The sequence below is a fragment of the Uloborus diversus genome, chromosome 7 (genome assembly GCF_026930045.1).
Source record: "Uloborus diversus isolate 005 chromosome 7, Udiv.v.3.1, whole genome shotgun sequence".
NCBI classification, from domain to species: domain Eukaryota; kingdom Metazoa; phylum Arthropoda; class Arachnida; order Araneae; family Uloboridae; genus Uloborus; species Uloborus diversus.
Window position 1 is genome coordinate 33572076 of NC_072737.1, and position 22956 is coordinate 33595031.

At 32.7% G+C, this 22956-nt stretch overlaps 1 protein-coding gene across 1 annotated transcript in view; it reads left to right on the forward strand.

Moving 5' to 3' along the window:
- LOC129225819 (ran-binding protein 3-like) overlaps positions 1–22956 on the forward strand; it is a 36627-nt gene that overhangs the window by 7985 nt on the left and 5686 nt on the right. Inside the window, exons 3-11 of the mRNA XM_054860334.1 lie at positions 571–613; positions 2815–2889; positions 8199–8291; positions 8400–8447; positions 8525–8626; positions 10673–10892; positions 13991–14042; positions 15667–15784; positions 18324–18442. Coding sequence (XP_054716309.1) covers positions 571–613; positions 2815–2889; positions 8199–8291; positions 8400–8447; positions 8525–8626; positions 10673–10892; positions 13991–14042; positions 15667–15784; positions 18324–18442 — 870 coding nt within the window. The remainder of the gene's footprint in view (positions 1–570; positions 614–2814; positions 2890–8198; positions 8292–8399; positions 8448–8524; positions 8627–10672; positions 10893–13990; positions 14043–15666; positions 15785–18323; positions 18443–22956) is intronic.

Sequence of the window (22956 nt, forward strand, 5' to 3'; positions counted from 1 at the left end):
GTTAGTAAAAAGAAATTACTTTACGTTGTTGCTCAAAATATGCACAGTGATATCACTCTTGGTTAGCCATGATTAGTTCTTCTGAAAAAAAAAAAAAAAAATCATAATTATTATGTGAAAATAAGGGTGCTTTTAAGTTATATGTATGTATGCCACTTGGCTTGGCGACTTGTTTAATTTCTACCTTTGCAAAAATAGAAAATGCAGCGGCAAATACTATGATAGCCATACAGTTGTTGAATGTCTCTGACTATAAAGTTTTTTTTGCAACATTCATAAATGCATCACAAGCAACAAGATTAAGAGTAGATTATACACTCTAACATGGGGTTGCCATCATTTTAAGTAGTTGTTAGTTCGATTACTTGTGTGTCATTTAGTTATTTATTGAATATTTAAATAATATGGGGGGGGGGGGGGGCATGTTAAACCATGTAGCTGAAAAATTTTAATTGATGCATTATTATTTAGGTAATTATTATAAATCTTTAGTTTTTTTCAGTTTTTATTTTCTGTAAGAACTTTTTAAAAAATTTAAATGAAGCCTTTTCTTGTTTTTTGTTGTTCTAGGTTGAAGAGCAACAAGAATGTCAACCACCTTCAAGCTCATCTAGTAAGTATTTATCTATGCCATGTTTATAAATATGACCTTCTTTGAAATTTTCATATGTTGTAGACTTCAGCCCTGTAGCTTGAAACAAAACAAACAGCAACACTGAAATAAATGAAAATGTAGGAAAAAAATACTTAAACACATTTGGCCTAGCAGAAAAACAACTTTTGCATACTTCAATCTATCATTTTCAGGTTTAAAGAAAAATATTTTTTAATCTATAAAAGCTCAACAATGATAGTTCTGATAAAAGGTGAGACATACACACAGAAAGATTTCCCTCTAGGTCAACAGTTCCCAACCCATGGGCCGCAGGCAGTGGTGTGCTAGGCCTAGTGATGTAAAATACCCTAGTAATACATCACTAGCTAGGCCGTACATGCTGTTTGAGATTCAAGACAAATCTTGGAAGTCTAGTATCAGTTTTTCGGGATGATCCACTTGTGAGATGGTTCAAGCTCTACGTTGACCACTGTCAGTAAGAAAGACTAGCCGGACAGGGTCTTTCCCTGAGTTAAAGTTGTCAAGTAATGAACTGACTGCCACCTCTGATCTCACCGTCTGGGAATTTTTTTAGTTACTTAATGCTCAGTCCAACTTGTTGGAAAATAGCAAGGAAAGTAAAAACATTTTTGTAAATATGATCCTGGTTTTTTAAAATGTGGGTTTGTTTTTTCTGGTTCTGAGCAAGAGCCTATGACTCAGCGTGTGATTTGTTTTGAAATATCGTTCAGTGATTGTGACTAAATCCACTATGAAAAAGTCTTCAAAACAGAACAAACTATGACAAAGTTTCTTACTAGCTATATTTGTTAATTGCATAGACGGGGTCAACTCGCACCCCCCAGCTGCAGAAAAAATAATCAGTACTGAAATTTGATGAAATTTTTTCAAAAAAAAAAGTTATCAAGTTCAGCCATGATATTTTTCGCAGCAGCTTGATGACAGTGCTAACATTGTTTGCCTGACCAGTTTACCGGTTTTTGATCATTTTAATGGTAGTGTGGAAGAACTATCGTCTTTTATGTCCTTGTCTACAGAAACAACTGGCGAAGAAATTTTCAAATCTTTTGACAATTTTATAAAGGAAAGTGGAATAGATTGGTCAAAGTGTGTAGGTTTGGCAATTGATAGGGAATGTACTATATGTAGAATTCATTTTGGTTTAGTCGCCAGAATTTGCTTTGTTTCAACCTTCATTCAGTTAATCCAAGATAGGATATATACAGAGACTTCTAGTAATGTTGTAAAAATTGTTGACTTTGTCAAGGAAATGTGCAGAGACTCCAGGTGTCTGATGAAATGGGCAGTCAGTGCAAACAGCTTCAACTTCACTAAAAGATTCTTTGGATGCCCAGAGGTAAAAAGTTGACAAGTTTGTGATTCAGTTCAGTGTTTCTTATGAGCCGAGATTATGATGGAAAACTTACCTATATTACTTCTGTATTCATTGTATGATATTCATTATCCGTGTATTGATCATCTTCACAAAAAGTTATTTTGTAAGAGAGATTTGCTCCCAGAGGACCTTATAAAAGACACTAATTTGTGAACGACACTTACACCACAAGAAAAGTTGAAAACTTGCTGACCCCTTTCAAATTTGCAAGGTGCTGTGCGTTTAGTGAGCAGAAATAAACTGCACTTGGCCAAACACTGGCTTTTGTTGTCATACTTCAAATTACGTTTCAGCATGAACTGATTTTCACCTTGAATGGCTCCGAAAGTACAAACTGAGTTTTCAGGTTAGAACTTGTGAAAGTAGTTTTTTTAAACCGAAAACAGCAGTGTGAAAAATATTCTAACTGATGTTGAGAAAAACATTTCGTTGTAACGAATTTTCAAACAAAAATCCCTTGGTTAAACACGATTTTTTATAAATTATCTTAATGGGTTTTAAAACGAGATCAAACGTTTTGTTTTTTGTAAAGGATGTTTCATTGTATCAGTATTGGTTGCAATGGGATTTCACTGTATAAGATTAATATAATATAAGACAATAAAGTGTGCCAGTAAAAAGAAAAACAGCGTTCAAACTAAATGCATTTACATTACTTATGGTTGTTTGAGTTCCATTTTAATTGGTATCTCAATTGAATCTGGTTAAAACATGTTGTTTAAATGTGTTAGTTTTGAGCATTAGCTATTTAGTGAATGTTACAATTTTGATAGTATTATAAAAAATATTTCTTGCATTTTAGGTTTCACCCCTTACACATCTAATGATAGTTGCACTAATGTAAGCAGTTCAGCCCATGTATCGTCTGGGGCGCAAGGTAAGGCTGCACTATTGATGAATTTATAAATTAAGTTCTCAGGGGTCTGTCCAGGATTTTTCACAGGGTCCGTTTTTTGTGAAAAATCAAATAATTTTGTGAAAAATGAATTAATTTTGTGAAAAATCAAATAACTTCGCAAAAAAAAAAAAATTTTTTTTTGTTAAAACGAAATTTTAGAATTTAGAGATGGCACGAACTGCATCAATTCAACTTAAAGTTAAGTGTTTTCCTCTTCTATGTCGAGAAAATCATTCTGGAGTGTTTTTCCGATATTTGGCCAGGGGGGGGGGGGGGGGCATCGCCCTTTCAAGTATCAATATTTATCTACCCTTCTACATTATGTCAAATTATACTAGAAATATTTCTGTACAGCATTTAAAATAATTGTAACAAAAAGATAAGTAAATAACATAAAGTTCAGAATAGGGGGTTCAGCATTTAATTTTTTGACCCAAGACACTCTTAAAAAGCACAGAATTTCGTTTAAAACTTATAAATTCCTTGATTTTAACAAAAATAAAAGGATATTTTAATTGTTTACCTCTTAACAAAGCGTAATAATCATCAAAAATTCGAAAAATCGGATTCCCATAGCGGATGCAAAGAAATCACAATTCTCAAAGTGAAGGCATCAAAAGTATAAAAACGGCTTGTAAAAAAATATTTTTGATAAAATTATTTTAAAATTGCATTTTAGAGACCTATGATAAACATTTCATTAATATCTGTGGACACAGTTGACGAAAAAAAAAAATAAATAAATAAATGAAATAAAATAAACCATCTATTCATCATTTTAAATTTTGACTCATAACAGAAAATGGAATTTTGCTTTACAAATTTGAAATGAGAGTTCTAACAGAAATAAAGAGTTTGTGAAAGATCCGATCTTGTTTATCAGAATTTTGTGAAGGGTCCGTTTTGTTTGATCGGGATTTTGTGAAAGGTCCGTTTTGTTTGACCGGGATTTTGTGAAAGGTCCGTTTTGGTTGATCGGATTTTTGTGAAGGGTCCGTTAACGGACCCAAATATCCTCTGGCCAGACCCCTGGTTCTATTTATTGAATCTTTATATTCAAATTTATTATGTATAAATAATGCAATAAAATAATAATTTTCAACAGCAATTTCAACAATGATAGCTGAGATGTCAACAATAATGATGTCTCAGATTTTGAGAATTTTCTTTGGTTTATTGTTTGTTGCTTTGTCGGTGCACATCACTGTGGTATTGATCCCGGAGCACCTTGCTATGCTCACTAAGCTCTAAAGAGAGAGAGAGAATACTTATTCTTCAGTTTTGATTGATGTTTGTAGTTATTTTTTTAAAATTATTTTATGCCCTTATCAGGTAAGGGTTAATTCACTCGGTTGTCAAAGTTGCATTCGATATGTTGACCAATTTTATTGTTTTGGTTTTTCAATTTTTATAATATTGATAAATGTATTAGTTCAGGGCTTGCCAATTGACATTTTTAAGTGCTAGTCAGGCACATAAGGATGTCAGTAAGATCAACTTTTAGGTAGACAAATGTCCCCTGGATCTGCTAGTACTACAAAGAGATCAATCAGTAACAAGTTGGAGCCTTTTCTTTTGGAAGGATATATTGTAGAGTAGATGTTGACGAAAACAATCTTAATAAAACCTCTTATGTGAAAATATTTCAAACAAGGACAAATGTAACTAAAGCACATTGTCTAGAAATCATTCTGCGGTTGACTTGTTGCCCAGTTCTGTATTGGAGCAATATTAATTAATCAGCACAACAGCATTGTTAAAGAATTAAAAGGGGGTCTTTCCCCTGCCAAGTTTTCTGAAATCAAAAAAGTGGTCATTGAAGAGAAGATTGACATTTTAGCCGTCCAAGAAGCTAATATTTCCGAGGAAAAAATTAAATACTTTAATTTAAAAGGCTTTTCTACCCACGCCCTGAATGCTGCTCATCTCCACTCCTGCTCGAAACTTGACCCAACTGGTCAAAAGTTACTTGGAAAGCTTTATTGGTCTGCAAGGTCTATCATGGACTCCCTGAGATGACTTTCTCTTTATTTCTGCTACAATTGTAAAATCCTCTACCTTACAAATTTCTTTTTGATTTTAAATTTTTTACTTTTTTTATATGTTCAATTGTTTATTGTAGTTGCTTTTTCTGTTCTTGGCTGCCTTTTACATGGATTAATATCTTCCTAAATAAAGCCATATAACAAGAATTAAAAAAGTAAAATTATAAGTTATTTTTTCAGTTTGTATGGCATTGAATTGTGTAAAGATATCTTACCTAACTTTTCATGTCAAATTTCTCTAAGTTAAGAAAACTTACTTCTCTTAGTAAAGAGTAAGAAATGGTAAGTAGCAATTTTCTTCAACTAAGTATTCTAAGTCTCTGATACTTAGTCTCAGATGATAAGCCGGACTGATGAGTGCAAATAAGCACGAAACTGCAGTCCTTGGCTGGAATGACCGAGTTGGCGGTGTATTTCATGTATGAAGCTATTTTGTTGAAATATAGAATACTGCAGTTAACCAGGTGTGCCCCCCTAAGAGCAAGGGTGCACCCATCCCAAAAAACCAAGGGCACCCCCCAAAAAAAATGAGAAAAATACCTGTCAAAACAGCTCCCCTAAAAATTTCAATGCCGCAGTCTGCGCCATGACCCTCCTTAGGTTTGCTCCCCTGCAATTAACAAACAAGGAAAAGGCGCATCTATAAATATTATTGTGTATTTTTTAAAAAATTATTTATTATGTTTTATAAGTATGCTTTTTTCTATTCTAAAATTTTCTTCAGAATTCATTTGGGACTTCGTTGTTTAACAATATGGCCGTTTTTTGCTACATATACACTGAACTGGCACAGAAACAAATTTTACCAAGTTTGTTTATTTTTCTTGGTGTAACGTAATATGAGCTTGCCTAGAAGACTTGAACTTTTTTTTAGTCAAGCACTTAAGAAACAAGTACTTTTCACATTTAATTATGCGTTTGTATTATAGTTCATGTCCAGATTTCAGCTATACTATTTTATAGAACAAAATCTGTGTCAACATGGCTACCGTATAAAAGAAAAAATTGTCTTAAATGCTCTACATCAGTGGTGCTCAACCTACAGCCCACGGGCCAAATGGGACCCTTGAAACTGACCCATGTGGCCTGTCGTTGTGTTCAGTGTTTCAAAACGAAAACTATATTCTAGAACCTTTCAAAACTACTAACCATCTTTTTTTGGTGTTATGAATTTTGAAGCCAAATAATCATTGAATTCTAAATACAGATGCAATAAAATAAGCATGTAGTAATAATTACAGCAATTTTTGTTTGAAATTATCTTTCCTTTCCCTTGTTTTCCCATGCATGGTTTCTATCTAGCAAAATTTAAATCATAGAAATAATACAGTAAACTCCCGATTATCGGCAGTCGGTTTATCCGCGGCTCGGATTATCCGCGGGTCTTTTCACTATTTCTTTTCAATAGTCATTAAATGTTTTTTAAACTTTTGATTGGGTTATTGTTCGTTTTAAACTTTTACATGTGTATATTTTTTATATCCCATATTAGTAGATGGAATATAGCAATGTTTTTAGCTATAATTTAAATGTTTATGTGAGTGTTTTTCATATTTTTTAGCTATTGCATACAGTAGTAACATTTTTTACCTATTATTCGGATTATCCGCGGTTTTCGCTTAACCGCGGTCACCGTGCCACCCTATTCCGCGGATAATCGGGAGTTTACTGTATTATATTTGTTCTGGCCTGCGAGTTTCCTATTAATGTGAGTTGTAGCCCGCAGGTAAAAAAAGGTTATTTTCCACTGCCCTTCAATCCTACATATATAGCTAACATGATTACAAAAATAATTTTTTCTAGTACAACAGTTGTACCAGAGGGTATACGTTAATGGCATTATACCAAAAAAAGAAAAAAAAAAGCAGTAAAATTAGCAAAGGAAAATCATGGAATGTTCTGGAACTGAATTTCTATATGACTTGGCAGTATAGAGCGTATTATTGAATTTATAGCTTTCTTAGTCAAGGACTCAATATTCATCACCATCAGTGTTACAATCCATGATGGGCCAAGGCTTTTTCAGAGCATTCGTCTGTTCCAGTACTAGATCTAGGGAAGAGCAAGCCAGGGCCCTTTACTCAGGCGGCAACTTCTATATCGTTATTCACCCTATTTCTTGTTTTTTCCCCTCGTAGAAACCCAATATAATAAAAGGGGTAAGGGAGGCGGTTTCAAGTTCAAGTCTCGAACAATAGGAGATCTGCCTCTGTTCTGTCTATTGCTGGCCGGGTTCTTCCACTTTTTGACATTGACTGTTTCAGAATCATTCTTTACATAGTTTAACTATCTTAATTTTCCTCAAGTTTTGTATCTTTTGGTTTGTAATTGAAATTTTTTCCTGTAGTTGATTTCTCTGTGTTCATTGTTGAAATCCGACTTTTCTCCCAAACTTTGTACCTTTCATCATGAATTTATCTCTGCTTCTGGAGCCCTTGGACTGGTATACTATAGTTGGTGCAATCCTAAACTGGCAGCATCGCAATGTTGTGATTAGGATCTGCATAGCCTTCACTATGCTGCTAACTTAGGTTTGCCCCAACTAAAGTTACCTTTTTAAGAGACTTTTAAGCCTTTTAGTCTATACTTTGTTGATGAGCATTACGACAGCCCAGAAAAATGCTTGTCATTTTGCTGAATCAACAGATTGTTGTAAGTTGTTGTCAGTCATCTTGGGAAAGAGTGCAATATTTATAGGTTTTATTTGAAGATGATAGTCTTATTTGCAGGTTGCTTAGTTCTATGTTTTAAATTTTATTTGTTTTGAATGTGATTATCAATGAACAATTGAGACAGTGAGACACGAAGGGATGTAAGTGGTCATTTTAAAGGTTTGAGTAAAACCCGCGCTTAAAGTTCCGGTCCTATGCAGGCTTTCATTAAAACTTTTCTAAATCATGCTGTATAGTAGAACACCCCAGGGCTACCAGTACAATCTCTTGCACCAAAACAGAGGAGACGTTCACTTACTATTTTCTTTGATTATCTCTAAATTCTTAATTTTGTTACTTACATCCCTTTGCTTTTCACTGTCTCAATTTTCTGATTGTATTTAAGTGTCAACTTGTTGTTTTTAGCCTTTAACTATGGGTGAGTATGAAGTTACTCTGCGTTTTATTTATGATTTATTGTTGATAACAACTTTAAAAGATTATGAAGAACTATTTCCAACATTTTTCTTTATAAATCTACTTTATGAATTAGATAGCTTTATAAACATATTTTTTCATTAATTTTTTTTAGGAATTGTTGGCATGTCTCGTTTAACATACAATCCATTTGCAATTAAAACTTCTACGCCAACTAGAAGTATTGCTGATAGCACTGATAATAAAGGTATGTATTAAAAATATCATTTCTAGTTATTTTAGTGTTTCTATTTTATTTTAAACTGTATTATAATTTTTAGTATTATTAGTTAACAGTATTTATTTTATTTTTTAGAATCAAGGCCTCTCGTTGCTCCTCCAACATTAAAATTAGGAAATTCTGGTAATATAATCTTTTACACTTTATATTACATTTTTAGAAACTTCAATGAATTTCATTTTATGTCTTTGATGTTTCAGATGCTAGTGGTATATCTACTTCAGCTCCAAAAATAATTCTTAGACCTTCTGCTTTATCAGTACAAACAGACAAATTAAAATTAATGAACAAACATGAATCTGGTAATATATATTATAGTTGCTCTTACTCTTATTGTTGTCATTATATTGCTAATCTTTTACTTATAAAGTAGAGGAATATAGGGCAAAGTCAAGTGGTGAAATATGTACTTTGCTTTTAGTGCCACCTATCTGGTAATATTTTAACTATGTAGTAACAGATGTAGCCTATTCCAGTCTGGAAAAAATTACCTCTGAAAATCAAAGCGTATGATAATGCAAGCAGTTTTCAAAAACTGATACTCAAGTTGTAATATTTTTTTGTAAGTCTAAAATTATTTTTTATATTATCAAATGATAAAGTTCTTGTTATTATAGCATTTTAAATATTGACTGGGACCTTCTAATATTCAGTGCAGTATTTATTTAGTTAATATTAAGTTAATTCGTATATTTAATACTTTTCACAATAAGTCGAGTATTGCGGGGCAAAGTGGCATAGTTCATTTTGTTTGCTCATTCAATCATCTATTTCTAAATCACATACATATTCATTTATTAACAAATTTATTGGCATTCCTTCATTTAATAATTCACTTAATATCAATATCCTTAATTCACACATATTTTCTTTTTCATTCACTATTTTATTCATTTATTTTTCCTCATTCATATATTAATTAATTTATTTATTTAGTAGTTTCTTTATTCAATTATCATTTTATTTACTCATTCATTTATTAAAAAATATTTTTTTTAATTGAAAAGAAAATATTTAATTTGAAAATTATTTCATTTTTCACTTTGCCCAATGAAAAAAAGTGAAGCTTTTCCACTTTTTTTTTTTGAAAGAACAAATGCACTGTCAAAGATAAAAAATGTTTCAATGTAAGTTTTATTTTAAAAACATTGTTCTTTCTTTTTGTACTGTAATTTTCAAAAGAAATTTGTTCACTTTGAAAAAATTAAGTCAATTTAACTGTTTTACTTTGCCCCACATTCCCCTACAATAGTTATTTTCTTATTACTTTCTCTGTCTAAAATGATTTAAGAAAACGTATATGATGATCCAAAACAACTCTTTCCTTCTTCTTGTAACTTCTTAATCCTTCATCATTTAAATCAGAAAATTGTAGCTTTTTTTTTTAAATACGTCTAACTAAAATCTTTTTAATATACAAAATGAAAAAGACAAAGAGAAAGCACTATTATAATGCTTTTAGGCTTTTGCATTGAAAGTCTTTCTTTAATATATTCACTACAACTTGACCTGAAATCACTCAAATCTCCTAAATTCAAGCAGAAAAATTTATGAGATGTAATTTCAAGTGAATAACATTTCCAATGAAATGAGGCAAGAACCAGGTTTTTAGGACAAATGGTTTCAATTTCATTGTAGAATTCAATCAATATCTTGAATACATGCAAACCTTTTACATTTTTGTTAGTTAAAAAGTTTGATATGAAACAACTTTTGATAATTTATATTGAAACGACCATTACCTTGGTTGCATACATCAATCAAGCAATTCGTTTGAGTGGTTTTGCTTATATACTGTGGAACCAAGATGTGCTCATTTATGAAGAATTATTACATTATTATGCTAAAAATAATTTTTAAACTTTGAAAGACTACTTTCGGAACGATTCCCTGCATTTGGTGCCTATTTTGACTGCTATTTTTCATGTGGCAGGCTTCTAAAGCAACTATTTTCTGTAGCGAAACTCAGCGGAAGCCCTGAGTTTTCTTTTTGCAAAAAATCATTTTTTTTTCCTTTTACCCTCTTTGAAGAGCTGGTAAATATTATCCGATTCCGCTAAAACTTTGCAAATCACATTTTTATGGCACGTTTCAGGGGTGTGTCCTGGTTGAGCTATAAAAATAGATTTTTTATGACTTCTCTTAATATGGAGTGGGTAGTCTGCTGGGACTCTCCCCTGTTAATTTCTTGAAACTCAAATGTTCAAAATGCAACCATATGCTATTTTTTGTCACTGTAACAAGGTCATGACCATCCTGACTTCCTGTATCTATACTTGTTTATAATTCTGTGTTTTAGACAAAGAAATTTATTTTAATACTAATACATATTTTTTTCATACAATTAGGTCAAAAGCAAGAAGGAAAAGAAAACTCATCAGATGAAAGTAATGTTCTAAAAGAAGCACGTGCAGCTTCGTGTGAAAGTAATGGCAAGCTTTCTAAGTCAGACCTATTTTCATCAGGTATTTCAGGGTCAGCAACTGAATTTAGCAATACAATGTCTCCTTCTAAATCTTTTAATGTACAAGACCTACTTGACAAGCAAAAGAAGAATCCGGGGGAACAGTAAGTAGTGAATATTTTGTTATTTATGTGTATACAATAAAAGCTAAATTATTCAGGAAGTGGGAAATATTAATTCCAGGAATACAAACTTTCCGGAGTCATGAAAAATTAAATTCCTATTCGAGCTAAGTTTCAAAAATTCACTTTTTCATGATTCTGTACTTTTCTACCTTGATATTAATTTGTTAACTTTATCAACAGCTAGCTGCATTGCCTAGCTTTGCGCGGTCCACCTCGAAAATTAAAGTTGTGTCAAGTGAAATCATTCTTAAAGAAAGAAAACGGCAAATCAAAAATTCCCGAACAAATTAAACGCAACTTTCCTGATTAGCTTCTTCTAGCAGTACAAAAAGAAGAAAAATCACCAAATAATTATCTAAAGGAGAAATTTTTACCTCAAAACAAAAACAAAATTTTATTTAATCATAGTTGAGGAAAAAAAAAAAAGTGGCAAACTACTGAATGGTTTTATTCGTGCTAATTTAAAATGAGGTGATGCAAACAATAATTTTCTGATAGAAAAATGCTGTTCCATATTAGGCTTGAAAATGCTTTTAACTTTTTTCCCGGTGATTTTACGGCCTTTTTTTTTTGTGAAATTTGATAGAAGAAAATCAATTTAGGGTTATTTTTCGCAGGCTTTTGAATGTAACCTGAATCAAGAAAATCTGATAATTATTTCGGGTAGAAAGAGCCATTTAATGCCATTTTCATGTCCTAAAATTAAAATTTGAACTGTTCGGTACTTTTTTGGCATTCAAAAACCCCCTACCTTCCTTCTCGGGTGCCCAAGTACCTCCCTGCGAAATTTAGTGGAGATCCGACATAACTACGGATTTGTATAGGGAACATACACTTACATATATAAATATATATATTCTTTGTTTTATTTATATAGATTAACTTTATAATTGCAGTTATTCATTTATGTGTTTGGCATCAATTAAAAAGCTTGAACCTTTTACCCACCCAAGCAAGTATAATTAAAGTGTTATAAATAAGCAAATATGGTGACATAAAACATGAAAAAGTTTTTTTTTTTTAACTTAGACTCTTTCTATAGGCTTGGTAGGGGTGAAAGTTTTTCAATATTTTGGCGGATTTCACTCTTAAAATCAAGACTGAGTAAAGCAAAACAAGAAATTATTTAAAACTTAAAAAATAATCAGTAAATGGGTTAAATCTGGGAAATTGAGCCAGTACCTATTTATTCAAAACAACGAAATTTGTTAGATACGAGGTCTGTAAATTAAGTAATGAGACTGATTTTTTAAAATTTTTTTATTCAAAAACAATTACAATTCTATATTGTCACCTTCAAAACAACTTCCTTCTGAGGCCACACAGCGCTGGAGACATTTCTTCCACTCCTCATAGCAGTGCTGGAACTCCGATACTGGAATAACCTTCAGCTGGTCGGTTACAGCCGTTTGAATGTTTTCGACTGTCCCAAAATGATTTCCCTTGAGGTGATTTTTCAACTTCGGAAAGAGAAAAAAGTCACAAGGACTCAAGTCAGGCGAATAAGGAGGCTGAGGAGCCATAGGAATGTTTTTACTGGCCAAAAACTCAAACATTAAAATTGCTGTGTGACAAGGAGCATTATCGTGATGCAACACCCTCTTGTTCTTGATCTTTGGTCTCAGACGAATGACCCTTTTTCGAAGTCTTTCAAGAACCTCTCGGTAAAAGTGTCGATTGACCGTTTGACCTTGTGGTAGAAACTCTTTGTGGACGATTCCGTGAATATCAAAAAAACAAATCAGCATGCATTTGATCTTTGACTTCGCCATCCTTGCCTTTTTTGGCCTCGGAGAGGTTGAAGTGCGCCACTCCATGCTCTGGCGCTTGGTTTCTGGGTCGTACTCAAACACCCAAGACTCGTCACCAGTAATGACACGTTCCAGAAAATGGGGGTCATTTTCAATTGAATTCAAAAAGTCAAGGCACCTTTCCTTCCTGATGTTCTTCTTTTCTTGCAAAAGGTTTTTTGGAACCATTTTTGCGCAGATTTTTCTCATCCCCAATTCATTGGTCAAAATTTGATGAACGGTGGTGTGAGTCAAATTTAACTCTTCCCCGATCATTCTGACTGTCAACCGATGATCTGAACGCACAAGATCCCGGATTCTGTCGACATTTTCATCGGTTCTTGAAGATGAAGGCCTTCCGCTTCGTGGTTCATCCTCAATCGACTCTCTTCCTTCTGAAAATGCTTTAAATCACCGAAAAACCTGGGCTCTTGACAAAACACTATCTCCGTAGGCCTGCTGAAGTTTAAGAAGAGTTTTCGTTGCACTGCGCCCAAGTCTGAAGCAAAACTGGATTGCACACCGTTGCTCGAAATTGATGTCATTCATTTTTAGAACACAATAGAAAAAACTTTCAAAAAACAATCGCTACGCACAACCAAATGACTCGAGCGATGTCAAACTCGTACTGAAGGTGGATAACATGTTCCTCTGCCACCCCACCAAGCCCCGTGCTTCCAGTGTTGCCAGATCAAACGCAACGTTGCCAGTCTCATTACTTAATTTACAGACCTTGTATTTATTACTTAAAAAAAATCACAATTCTTGAGTGTGTTTGCTAATATTTCCTGTTTTTGAACACTTTTTGTAGAAAGTAAGTTTTTTAAAAAGTATTAAGTGATGTATTCAATCTTATTACTTCCTTAAAAACTAGATTAGGACATACCCTATTTAAAACATCTCATTTTGAGAATTTTTGCAATTTTCATCCCAAAAGCTTTGTTTTCATTAAAAAGTATGAAATAAAATCACTATTTCATACTTTATAGTATATTAGTACATGATTTCACCAATAACAGAGCAAGTGTAATTACTAGCAAGCAATATAGTGAAAAAACTTGAAAATGCTTTAAAAAACTGATTATGTGAATGAAGAAAAGTCTAGAACATCTATATCTGCTGCCCTGCTCAAGATGTAGCTGATGAGAGTAAGGGGTTTCACTGAAAAACACTTGCTGGATAGTGAGCCACAGTGTAGAATAAACTTTGATCATTAAATACTTGTTTAGTTTACTCTTATTTTTTTCTTATTAATGAGAAAATAATAAAATATGTTCTCTTCTTTAGGTCTTCAAATGGTGGATTTGTGTTTGGACAAAATCTTCATGAAAGAGCCCTTGTGAGTAAAACTTCCTGTGCATAAGTTTTTGTTTAAAATATCTTACATTTTTGTTTCCACCTTCAAAACTTTCCCTAGAGTATTTGTTAAACAATATTTCTGTACCTCAGGGAGCCAGACTAATGTAAGTCACATAATCGCTACTTCACATGAGAGCAGAAAAATAGTTTCTTAGTGCATACAAAGGATTGCATTCAGGCTCTTTTAACACAAGTAAATTATTACAAAGGATTTTTGTTTTAGGATTACATTCATATGACTTGATGTGAAATAGGATTCTGCATACAATGCATTAATAAATGGAAAATCGCAATTTTTGAACCTAGATTAGTCTAGTTTTGAGGTAAAGATTTATGCAAAACACTTTATAGCTTGAGGGCTGGTTTCAAATTGTAGTCGAAACTGATGGACATACATGAAGAGCCTCACACAAGAGGAGCTTTGAAAGAGTGTTTCGCACTTTGGTGGACAGAAAGGTTTCAGATTTGTCCTAAAGATTTGCTCTTAAGTTTTATTCAGTTTGTGATCTTGATTTGTTCATTATGTATTTTGCATATTTCTGAATTGCATTGTTCATTTTGCTCAATGGGGTAAAGCTGACACCTAGTGAGTGCATTCCTATTATTTTGTGAATCACTTTTTGTAAACAAAACACTAGTAAGCATTCTTTTTACCTCCAATATATATATATATATATATATATATATATATATATACAAACACACATATAGACAGTAGACTTATAAATCAGTATCATGAAAATCCGGGCTATGGAAAATCCATATACCAATAATCAGAAATTTAAGGATTTTTTCTTAAAAACCCACTTGATTATTCTGTTTAACATAAATTGCATGTATTGTGTACCTTTGGACACTTCATGTTCCAACAAAATTGACGTCATTTATGATTTGGCTTTTTTCTCTTTTATAAGCTTTACTGCTATTGTTCAAGAACTAATGCAATGATTCAATTTTTTTGGGGGGGGGGGGGGGGGAGGGGTGGAAAAAAAGGAAGATTTTTTTCACTAAGCTCTACAGCTGTATCTTGAGGAGTAATATGATGATTCACAAAAAAGAATTGGTATACTGGAGTGGAGGAACAGGTGTTTTATTAGATTTTGGCACCAAATGCTCCAAGAGAGGGGCTCTCTTTGATGCTTTTAAAAGACAGTGTTCCCAAAAAGGACATCGAAGAAAGTTTAATTATCGGCACAACATATTCTGTGACTCATTAGAAATACTCGAAATGTTCTTATTATAAGAAGTTAATTATTGAAAATTAGTTGAAATTTTTATAATTATGTAACTGTTACTTGAGTAAAATTAACTATTTTGTTCATTAAATTCAGCAATAAATAAATGTTTAATGCTCAAAAAACTATCAACATTTTATACATCTGCTTTAGGGTTACAAGTTTCATCAATTTTTACTTTGATAAGTTTCATCCAGAAGTGCAAATCTTAATGCATTAAAGGGCTCCTTAGAACCCCTTGAGTTTTTTTATTGCTTTGTGTGTGTTTGATGATGATTGTTTATTATTTCTGCAAAAAATTTACCTATTTATATGAATTCAGCACTTTCAATGACAACCAAATAAGTTTTAATTTTCTCTTTCCACTAGAATTATGACTCTCATGTAGAACAGCCTTCATCTCCTACAGATGCACATAATTTAACCTTTGAAGAAGCTGCATTACAGAAAGAAGAATTGGAAAAAATGGAGCAACAAAATCAAGAAGGTATTTTTTCTTTTTAGTGCATTTAAAAGATATCATCAGCCAAACACTAGTTTGGCTGATGCTTTTGAATTTTTTCTTGCCAAGTGTGATCAAAACTAGACAAAGTGGCTAACATTAGCCAAGCCTGGAAACCCTGAACAGCAAGATTCCCCCTTTTCGGCCGATGAGTAGAAAGATTTTACACACCAGTAGTTAAGTAATCTGATTGGCTGAAATCTCTGAGAACTTGCAAGGGCCTACTGATATTATTGGCAGGACCTAGAAGAATGGATTCGCCAAAATTTTAGCATGTATGTACCGCTCCTCACTTTTACTTAAAAAACTTACTGCCCTACAATTGGACAAATCATTGTTTTCTCCAGGACTGAGGAGTCGAAGTCGGATTGATTTTGCGGTAAAGGAGTCAGAATAGAAAGTTTAAACTTCCCAGGAATCAGGATTGGTCATTTTCTCTCCAAGTCTATAACTCCGTTAGTGTTTGCGGAGTTGGATTGATTTTGGGGTAAAAGAGTCAAAGGTTCTAAAATTTTTGGAGTCTGTCATTTTCCCTCAGACTCCGAAGCCCTGGTTTTTCCCAACTATATTTGGGGGGGGGGGGGAGGCAAAACGCTATAAATTAAATTGTACTAGAGATAAACAAATTATACTATTCTTTTTAGTCATCAGTGCATTCAGAGATGAGTGGATGCCTCAGCACTGCTGTTCTCATAGACGGCAGCATGTCCAGGGGCATGAATATTTGGATGAAACCACCTTGGTCACTGAAAAATATTCTTCTTTTGACAATGGAAATAATCTTTAAGCTGACTATATCCTTCTGTGAAGTTTAATCACATCCCTTTCTGTTTTTTCCCTGGTTAAGGCACTGCAGATAGATAAAAAAATAAAAGATAATTTTCAAAACATTTATCAAATGAAGTATGTGGACATTTACATGCAAATTGTAAAAGGTATTTTGCTATTGTATGTTTAATCAGTGAACAAATGTAAACTGAAAGTTAAAGACGTGTCTTTCTGTTCAGAGTATTCCCTCAAGAGTAATTGGGGGTGGGTCAGCAGGGACATTTCCCTATTTCATAACCACCTGCTTGGAAACAATAACTTGTTTTATTTAATGTGTTTTTATAAAGTTGTTGTTATTAATATTGTGACTCATTCACATTATTGGGTTTTGTTTTTACAAGATGTTATGTACCCATAACTAGATATTATAGACGCACGCCGATACATTCGATGCTATGCAGATACCTTTGCGGTAAATATGTGCACTGGCTGAAAATTGTTAATAATAATTATCCATATTAAACACTGATTAGCTTCAAAATTTAAAGATAAATTAATGAAAAATGGTCATTATTGCTTTCACGAATACATGATTGAAAGCAAAAGGCATTTTCTTCTAAAAAATTTTACCTACACACTGCATGCTGACTTTTATTCCTGCAGATAGTTTTGAGCTATGTGTGCAGATACTTAATATTTTTATAGGCTAAGAAAAGAGAGCAACTGTCTGATTCTAAGTGATTTTTTATGCCCAAAAATAAAATTTATTCCACTCCTGTGAGGATATTTCATAAATCTTGAATTCCAAAGGTGAGCACTGCAGCTGGGGTGCAAAACTAGTTGGGGCAAATCTAACCTGGCAGCATTTTCAAGGCTACCTAGATCCTAATCCGGATCCATTATGACACTGCCAGGTAAGGTTTGCCCCAATTATAGTCATTGTTAGTCTATCCCCAAGACTTTGTTTTCCACAAAGATTGTCATCTTCATCCGTGGTTCATTTCTTTTGATCTTATGAAAAGAGGTAAAAGGAAAATATATGCAATGTACAAATATTTCAAGATTGAACATACTTGGGGATCGCTCCTAATGAGAACCTCCCCAAATCTATTTTTTGGGAGGGGGGGGGGGCAGTCCATAATAAAGTGGACAAAAGCAGCAGACACATGTTCAAAATTTCATTGTTTGTGTTTGTTGATCTTTGATATTTATTGTCCTAAAATTTTGTCTGAATCATGCCCTCTTTTTTTTTTTTGTTCTAAATCCCCACTCTGACCCCTGGTAATTAGTTGTTTGTTAATGAGCAATTGTTCTTCAAGTTATTGTAAATATTTCTGTTAATCAAAGTCATTATGCTACAAACCATAGTTCTGCTGCTTCAAAATTAAGATTTTTGCTTCTCCAAAACCGTAATGTGCATTGTTGAGAATGGTATTCAAGTAGTATGATTAATTTCATGTCATTTTTGTGTTTTAATGCTTTTAATTAAGTTCTTAAAATTTTAAAGTCGGGTACAAAGTAATGTATCAAAACATGCATCCAAACCGTAGAGACAAATCCGATTGAACCTTAGTTCAGGATGTAGTTTACAGTTGAAAAACAGATATAATTATATTAACAATATTTTTTAATCAATATGTTCATGACTGCTGCTTTAAATGAGTTTTTTGAATGATTTTTTTTTCCAAATATTTTGTTCATATCTGTACAGTTTCGAAACAAATGAAATTAATGTTAATATTTTCTCCTCTCATAGAAAACCTGACTAAGAGTTTAACAGAGTCAGCTAAAGAGTATGAATCCAAGCAAGTTAAAAGAAAGTTTGATGAAGTAGCTATTGTAACCGGAGAAGAAGAAGAATCTAATGTCCTACAGGTAAAACTTTGGATTTTTTGACAAGTGCTAAGGGGAAAAAATGTTATTGTTTGGTATTTAAGCCAATCAGCTCTACTTGAATGGAATAATATTGCTTAACTAATGTTCTAAACTACAGCTGGAGTGCAAATAGACATTCACTTGTCATCTGCTCAAATATATGTCTATTGGGGAATAAAATTAGTGAAATTTATACTTGATGGATTTAATGATTTTCAAATGAAAGATCTATCCCTGTTGTGCCATTGGTCATAAGAGTAACAAAAAGTTTATTAAGAATAATGAACATTTACAGTAAACCCTCATTTTACGCAGTTTAAGATTTGACACCTTTATTTCATTTTACGCCAATGAGTTTCGGTTTTACGCGGATGCGGCAATGCAAACAGGTAACATTTTCTACTCTTTCAAAATCTAAACTCCTAAAGATTGCAGATTACACACAATAAACTGCATTTTGGAGTGCTAATAATCAAGGTTGGGCCACTGGAAACATTTTATGTGATTGGTTCCAAAGCTCTTTCCAGTAGTTATTAAACTCATGCAGTTCAGAACTCACTGGAAGAAGAGCTTTTAACTGTCACAAAAGATGAAAACATCAACGAGGATATCAACATCAATGATACACAACCAAAAATGTTCACATTAAAAAATTTGAGCCATTCTTAGACAATAGAAATGATTTTTCTGATTTGTTAGTGAAAAAAGATTCTATCATGGAAATGATGCAAGTGATCATGGATGCGTTAATGCTCTGCAAAGAACTACAGAGAAAAATTCTTAATGACTGCCAAAAGCCCAGCTCCTTTTTATAAACAGAACACGAAATTAATTTATGTTTTCTTTATGCATCTTGTGCATAGAAATAGATTAAGTACACATTAAACTTAATTATACAATTAGTCATCACTATATGAAGTATTTTTTTATCTACAGAACCCAACCCCATTTTAACACTAACATTAGGTCTCAGTTTACGCGGTTTTGATTTATGCGGCACTTCAGTGGAACGTAACTCCCCCGCGTAAAACGAGGGTCTACTGTATTTACTTCAGACTTAAGGTAAAGCGGAACGAGCAGCAAAAATGAGTTTTGGATACCTTACCAACAATAGGGAAATATTGGAATTTGATTTTTTTTTGTGCTGTATTTTCATCATAAATTAATTAAGAGAGCCTGTAACAATAAAGCTCAAGTAAAATAGATGACAAAAATTAAAAAAAAACAAAATATTCCCTAATGCTGCACTTTACCTTCCCATGGCAGTTAGACAATTGAATGGGTCTCTAGAAGAAGGGCATACTTGATATCTTTGCTACACTTGATCTTCATTAATATTTGGTCCTTCCTGTCCTAGAAGGGCATAGGTTACAAATTAAAAATACAATTTAAAATTTAACATATGCCCTTCTTTTAGGGACCCATTCAATTTTGTAATGACTTATCTGCAAATCTGAAGAATGCTTCCCAGTTTCCAGGTCATAAAATCTGCTTGCCATTAGTAAGCTTGCTAGTATAATCCTCTTTTTCTGTTCTTTAGACAGGATCTCGGATGGTCCAAAAAAGGTCCTTTTTAAAATAATTTTGATTTTTACTGGTCTTACTCTCCTGTTTGGTTTTATCTATGTAAAAATAATTATTGTGAAGTTTTAACTTATAATTTTATTTTTAAGAAGTTTTAAGCTCAACATTCTCAAAGTTGGGTATATTTTAATTTTATGCAGTACATGAGAATTGGAAAAAAAAAAAAAAACATGCTAGGGAAATAGTTTTATTTCTCTGAAAAATCTATATATACAATATAATAATGCAACAATTATTTAAAGATGTTCTTGTGCTAGTACCTTTCCAACTCTTCTTGCCCTCGGTATAAGATCAGCAATGTTTTTCGACAACCTGCAACAAGAATTGTGATTGATCTTTAATGTGTGTTATTTCCCCATTAAACTCTTTTATGATACATTAATTCCTTTCAGCAAGATTATTAACAACTGGAATTCCGTCAATAAATTTTAGTGCTTAGTGATAATCCTCCCAAAATCCCCAGATTTATTTGATCTCCCAGACTCGACTCAACCTGGATGAGCGTATCTGGTAAACTCCTACTTTCGAATAATGAAACTGATCATGTAGTTAGGAAGTCCTCAAATTTCATAAAAATGTTTGCCTAGATACTTGGCAGCATTATTTTTCCATTCACTTCTTTCACAGCTTGAGCCAATTAATTATCTTTTATTATAGCATGCTATTTTTTAAAAAAAACTTTTTATCAATATTTTTACACTGCAATAAAGATTTCATTAAATAGAAATCATTACATGGTGCATTTTGAGACATAGAAGCTTGTCATCCAAGCTTTTAATTACACTCATGCAGCAAATATATCTTTTGCAATCCAATTTCTTCTACTGAAGTGATATTAAACTAGTAGTTAAACATCTGTATTTTAAAACTACAAGATTTTTAACATCCTCTGAGTTTGGTGAATAGCTCCTGGTAAAATAAATCGGATTCCACAAAAAGGGGTTTTATGCAGACATATTATTAAAATCAGTTCAAGATAATCATCATGTAACAATTTTTCAACTAATTTTATTCTACTAGCTGTGTCGCCCAGCTTTGCACAGTGCACCTCGAAAATAATAGTTATGTCTAGTGACGCGTGTTCAACAATCAGGCTTGAACGAAAAAAAAAAAAAAAAAAAACAGAAATTTTGCAGCAGATTGCGTGAAAATAACCAAAAAGTAAACATTTTTAAAAACCCCGATTGCAAGAAAAGCCTCAAAACAAAAACGAATTTTTTTTGTTTGTTTATATTCAAGAAAAAAATGGCAACAGATCTTTCACATATAACGATTTTCTTCACCCTACAACTACAAATTTTAATAAAAGCACTAGCAAAAATACCCGGCGTTGCCTGGGTCAGTAATAATTATTAGAAAAAATCGTTACTTGCTTTTGTTTTCTGTTTTAAGTGAAAGAATTTAAAACACATCTTTTTGACGTGATTAAAAATCTAGTTTCTTCCTTACCCATAAAATTAAAATAGCAATAATTATAAAGAACAAAGTAGTATTGATTTAGAAACGAAAGCACTATATTTAAGCATATACAAATTTAAAAAACATGAAATTAATCTTCTCATATTAAAAAAGATTAATCTGTTGATACTTTTTTTTTAACATGGAGTCTAAAACCTTCTCTGTATGGCTAATGAAGTACGAAGTGTTTAAAAAAAAGTAGCTGCGCTCGTAATCCCCTTATACTTGCTTTAGTTATTTCGGGAAATTTCAATCATTGTGGCTCTTGGTGCGATTTTACCGAATTTGCGAAAGTCGTTTCGGGGTACCTTCGATGATGCTCCCCCCTTCTTTCCTTACTTTGTAAAACGATATGATATTAATTTTCGTTACAGAGATATCGTCGCCAGATGCTGAGATATTTTTGGTCACCATAAAATGGCGCTAAACAGTTTCATCCAAAATGTTACCAAAATAAGTAATACAATTTGGTGATTGTTTGAAATTGTGCAAAAAGGAAAATTAATGGACGTTTTTGTGCTGTTTATGGATTTGCCTAATTTAGTTGCTGGATTATTTAACACAGTAAAAAAAGTCTTTTGAAAATTCTTTGATTGGCGATATTTTGTTTACATGGTAAAAGCTGAGAAACATTATGACATATCGGCTTCAAAAACAGCAACGTTGAAAAAACTGCCAAATGCATCAGCTACGGAAATCTTTCTGCAAAAATTTTGGCGATCTGCTGGTTGTTTGGATAATGGGTAAGTGTTCAATCAGCATAAATAATAATAAAAACCATTAATTACATTAAAGTTCCGTTTAAATGGAAAATCATCAGCCAAATCATGTATTATTTGCCAATCTTGTGCAAAAATCTTACTTCAAGATTTGACTTGAGAAAAGCCTTGAACAATCACGAAAAGCAAAGAAAGTCAACAATACAACAATTGTCGCTATCGACAGGGAGTTGAGATGATACACTAAATACTGTATTGAGTTGAGGAAAGCCTTCGAACATGGATCTAAAAAGCTCATAACTCGTTTTTTATTCTACTTAGAAATTTCGAACAGGTGCCATCTTCAGCAGAAAAATCAGAGCTTTCGATGGACATATAATGTAAATATGTGCAAGTATTTTTTCATCCCAATATTAGAGACTTTATGCAAAAATTTTGTTTTATTGCCCCCCTAAGGGGGTTTTGCCCCCCATAACAGGACGAAAACTACCCTATGTGTTATTCTGATGCATAAGCTATATTATTGTAAAGTTTCATCAAAATCCGTTCAGTAGTTTTTGCGTGAAAGAGTAACAAACATCCATCCATACAGACAAACTTTCGCATATATAATATTAGTAAGATTGTTAGGATAGTTGAGATGAAGCACTGAATAATAATTTGAATGGAGGAAAGCCTTCGAAAATTAGGGATTTTATGTCGAAATCCAAGCTTCATAATTATCAGAGGATTAGCCAGACATGAAGACGGGAA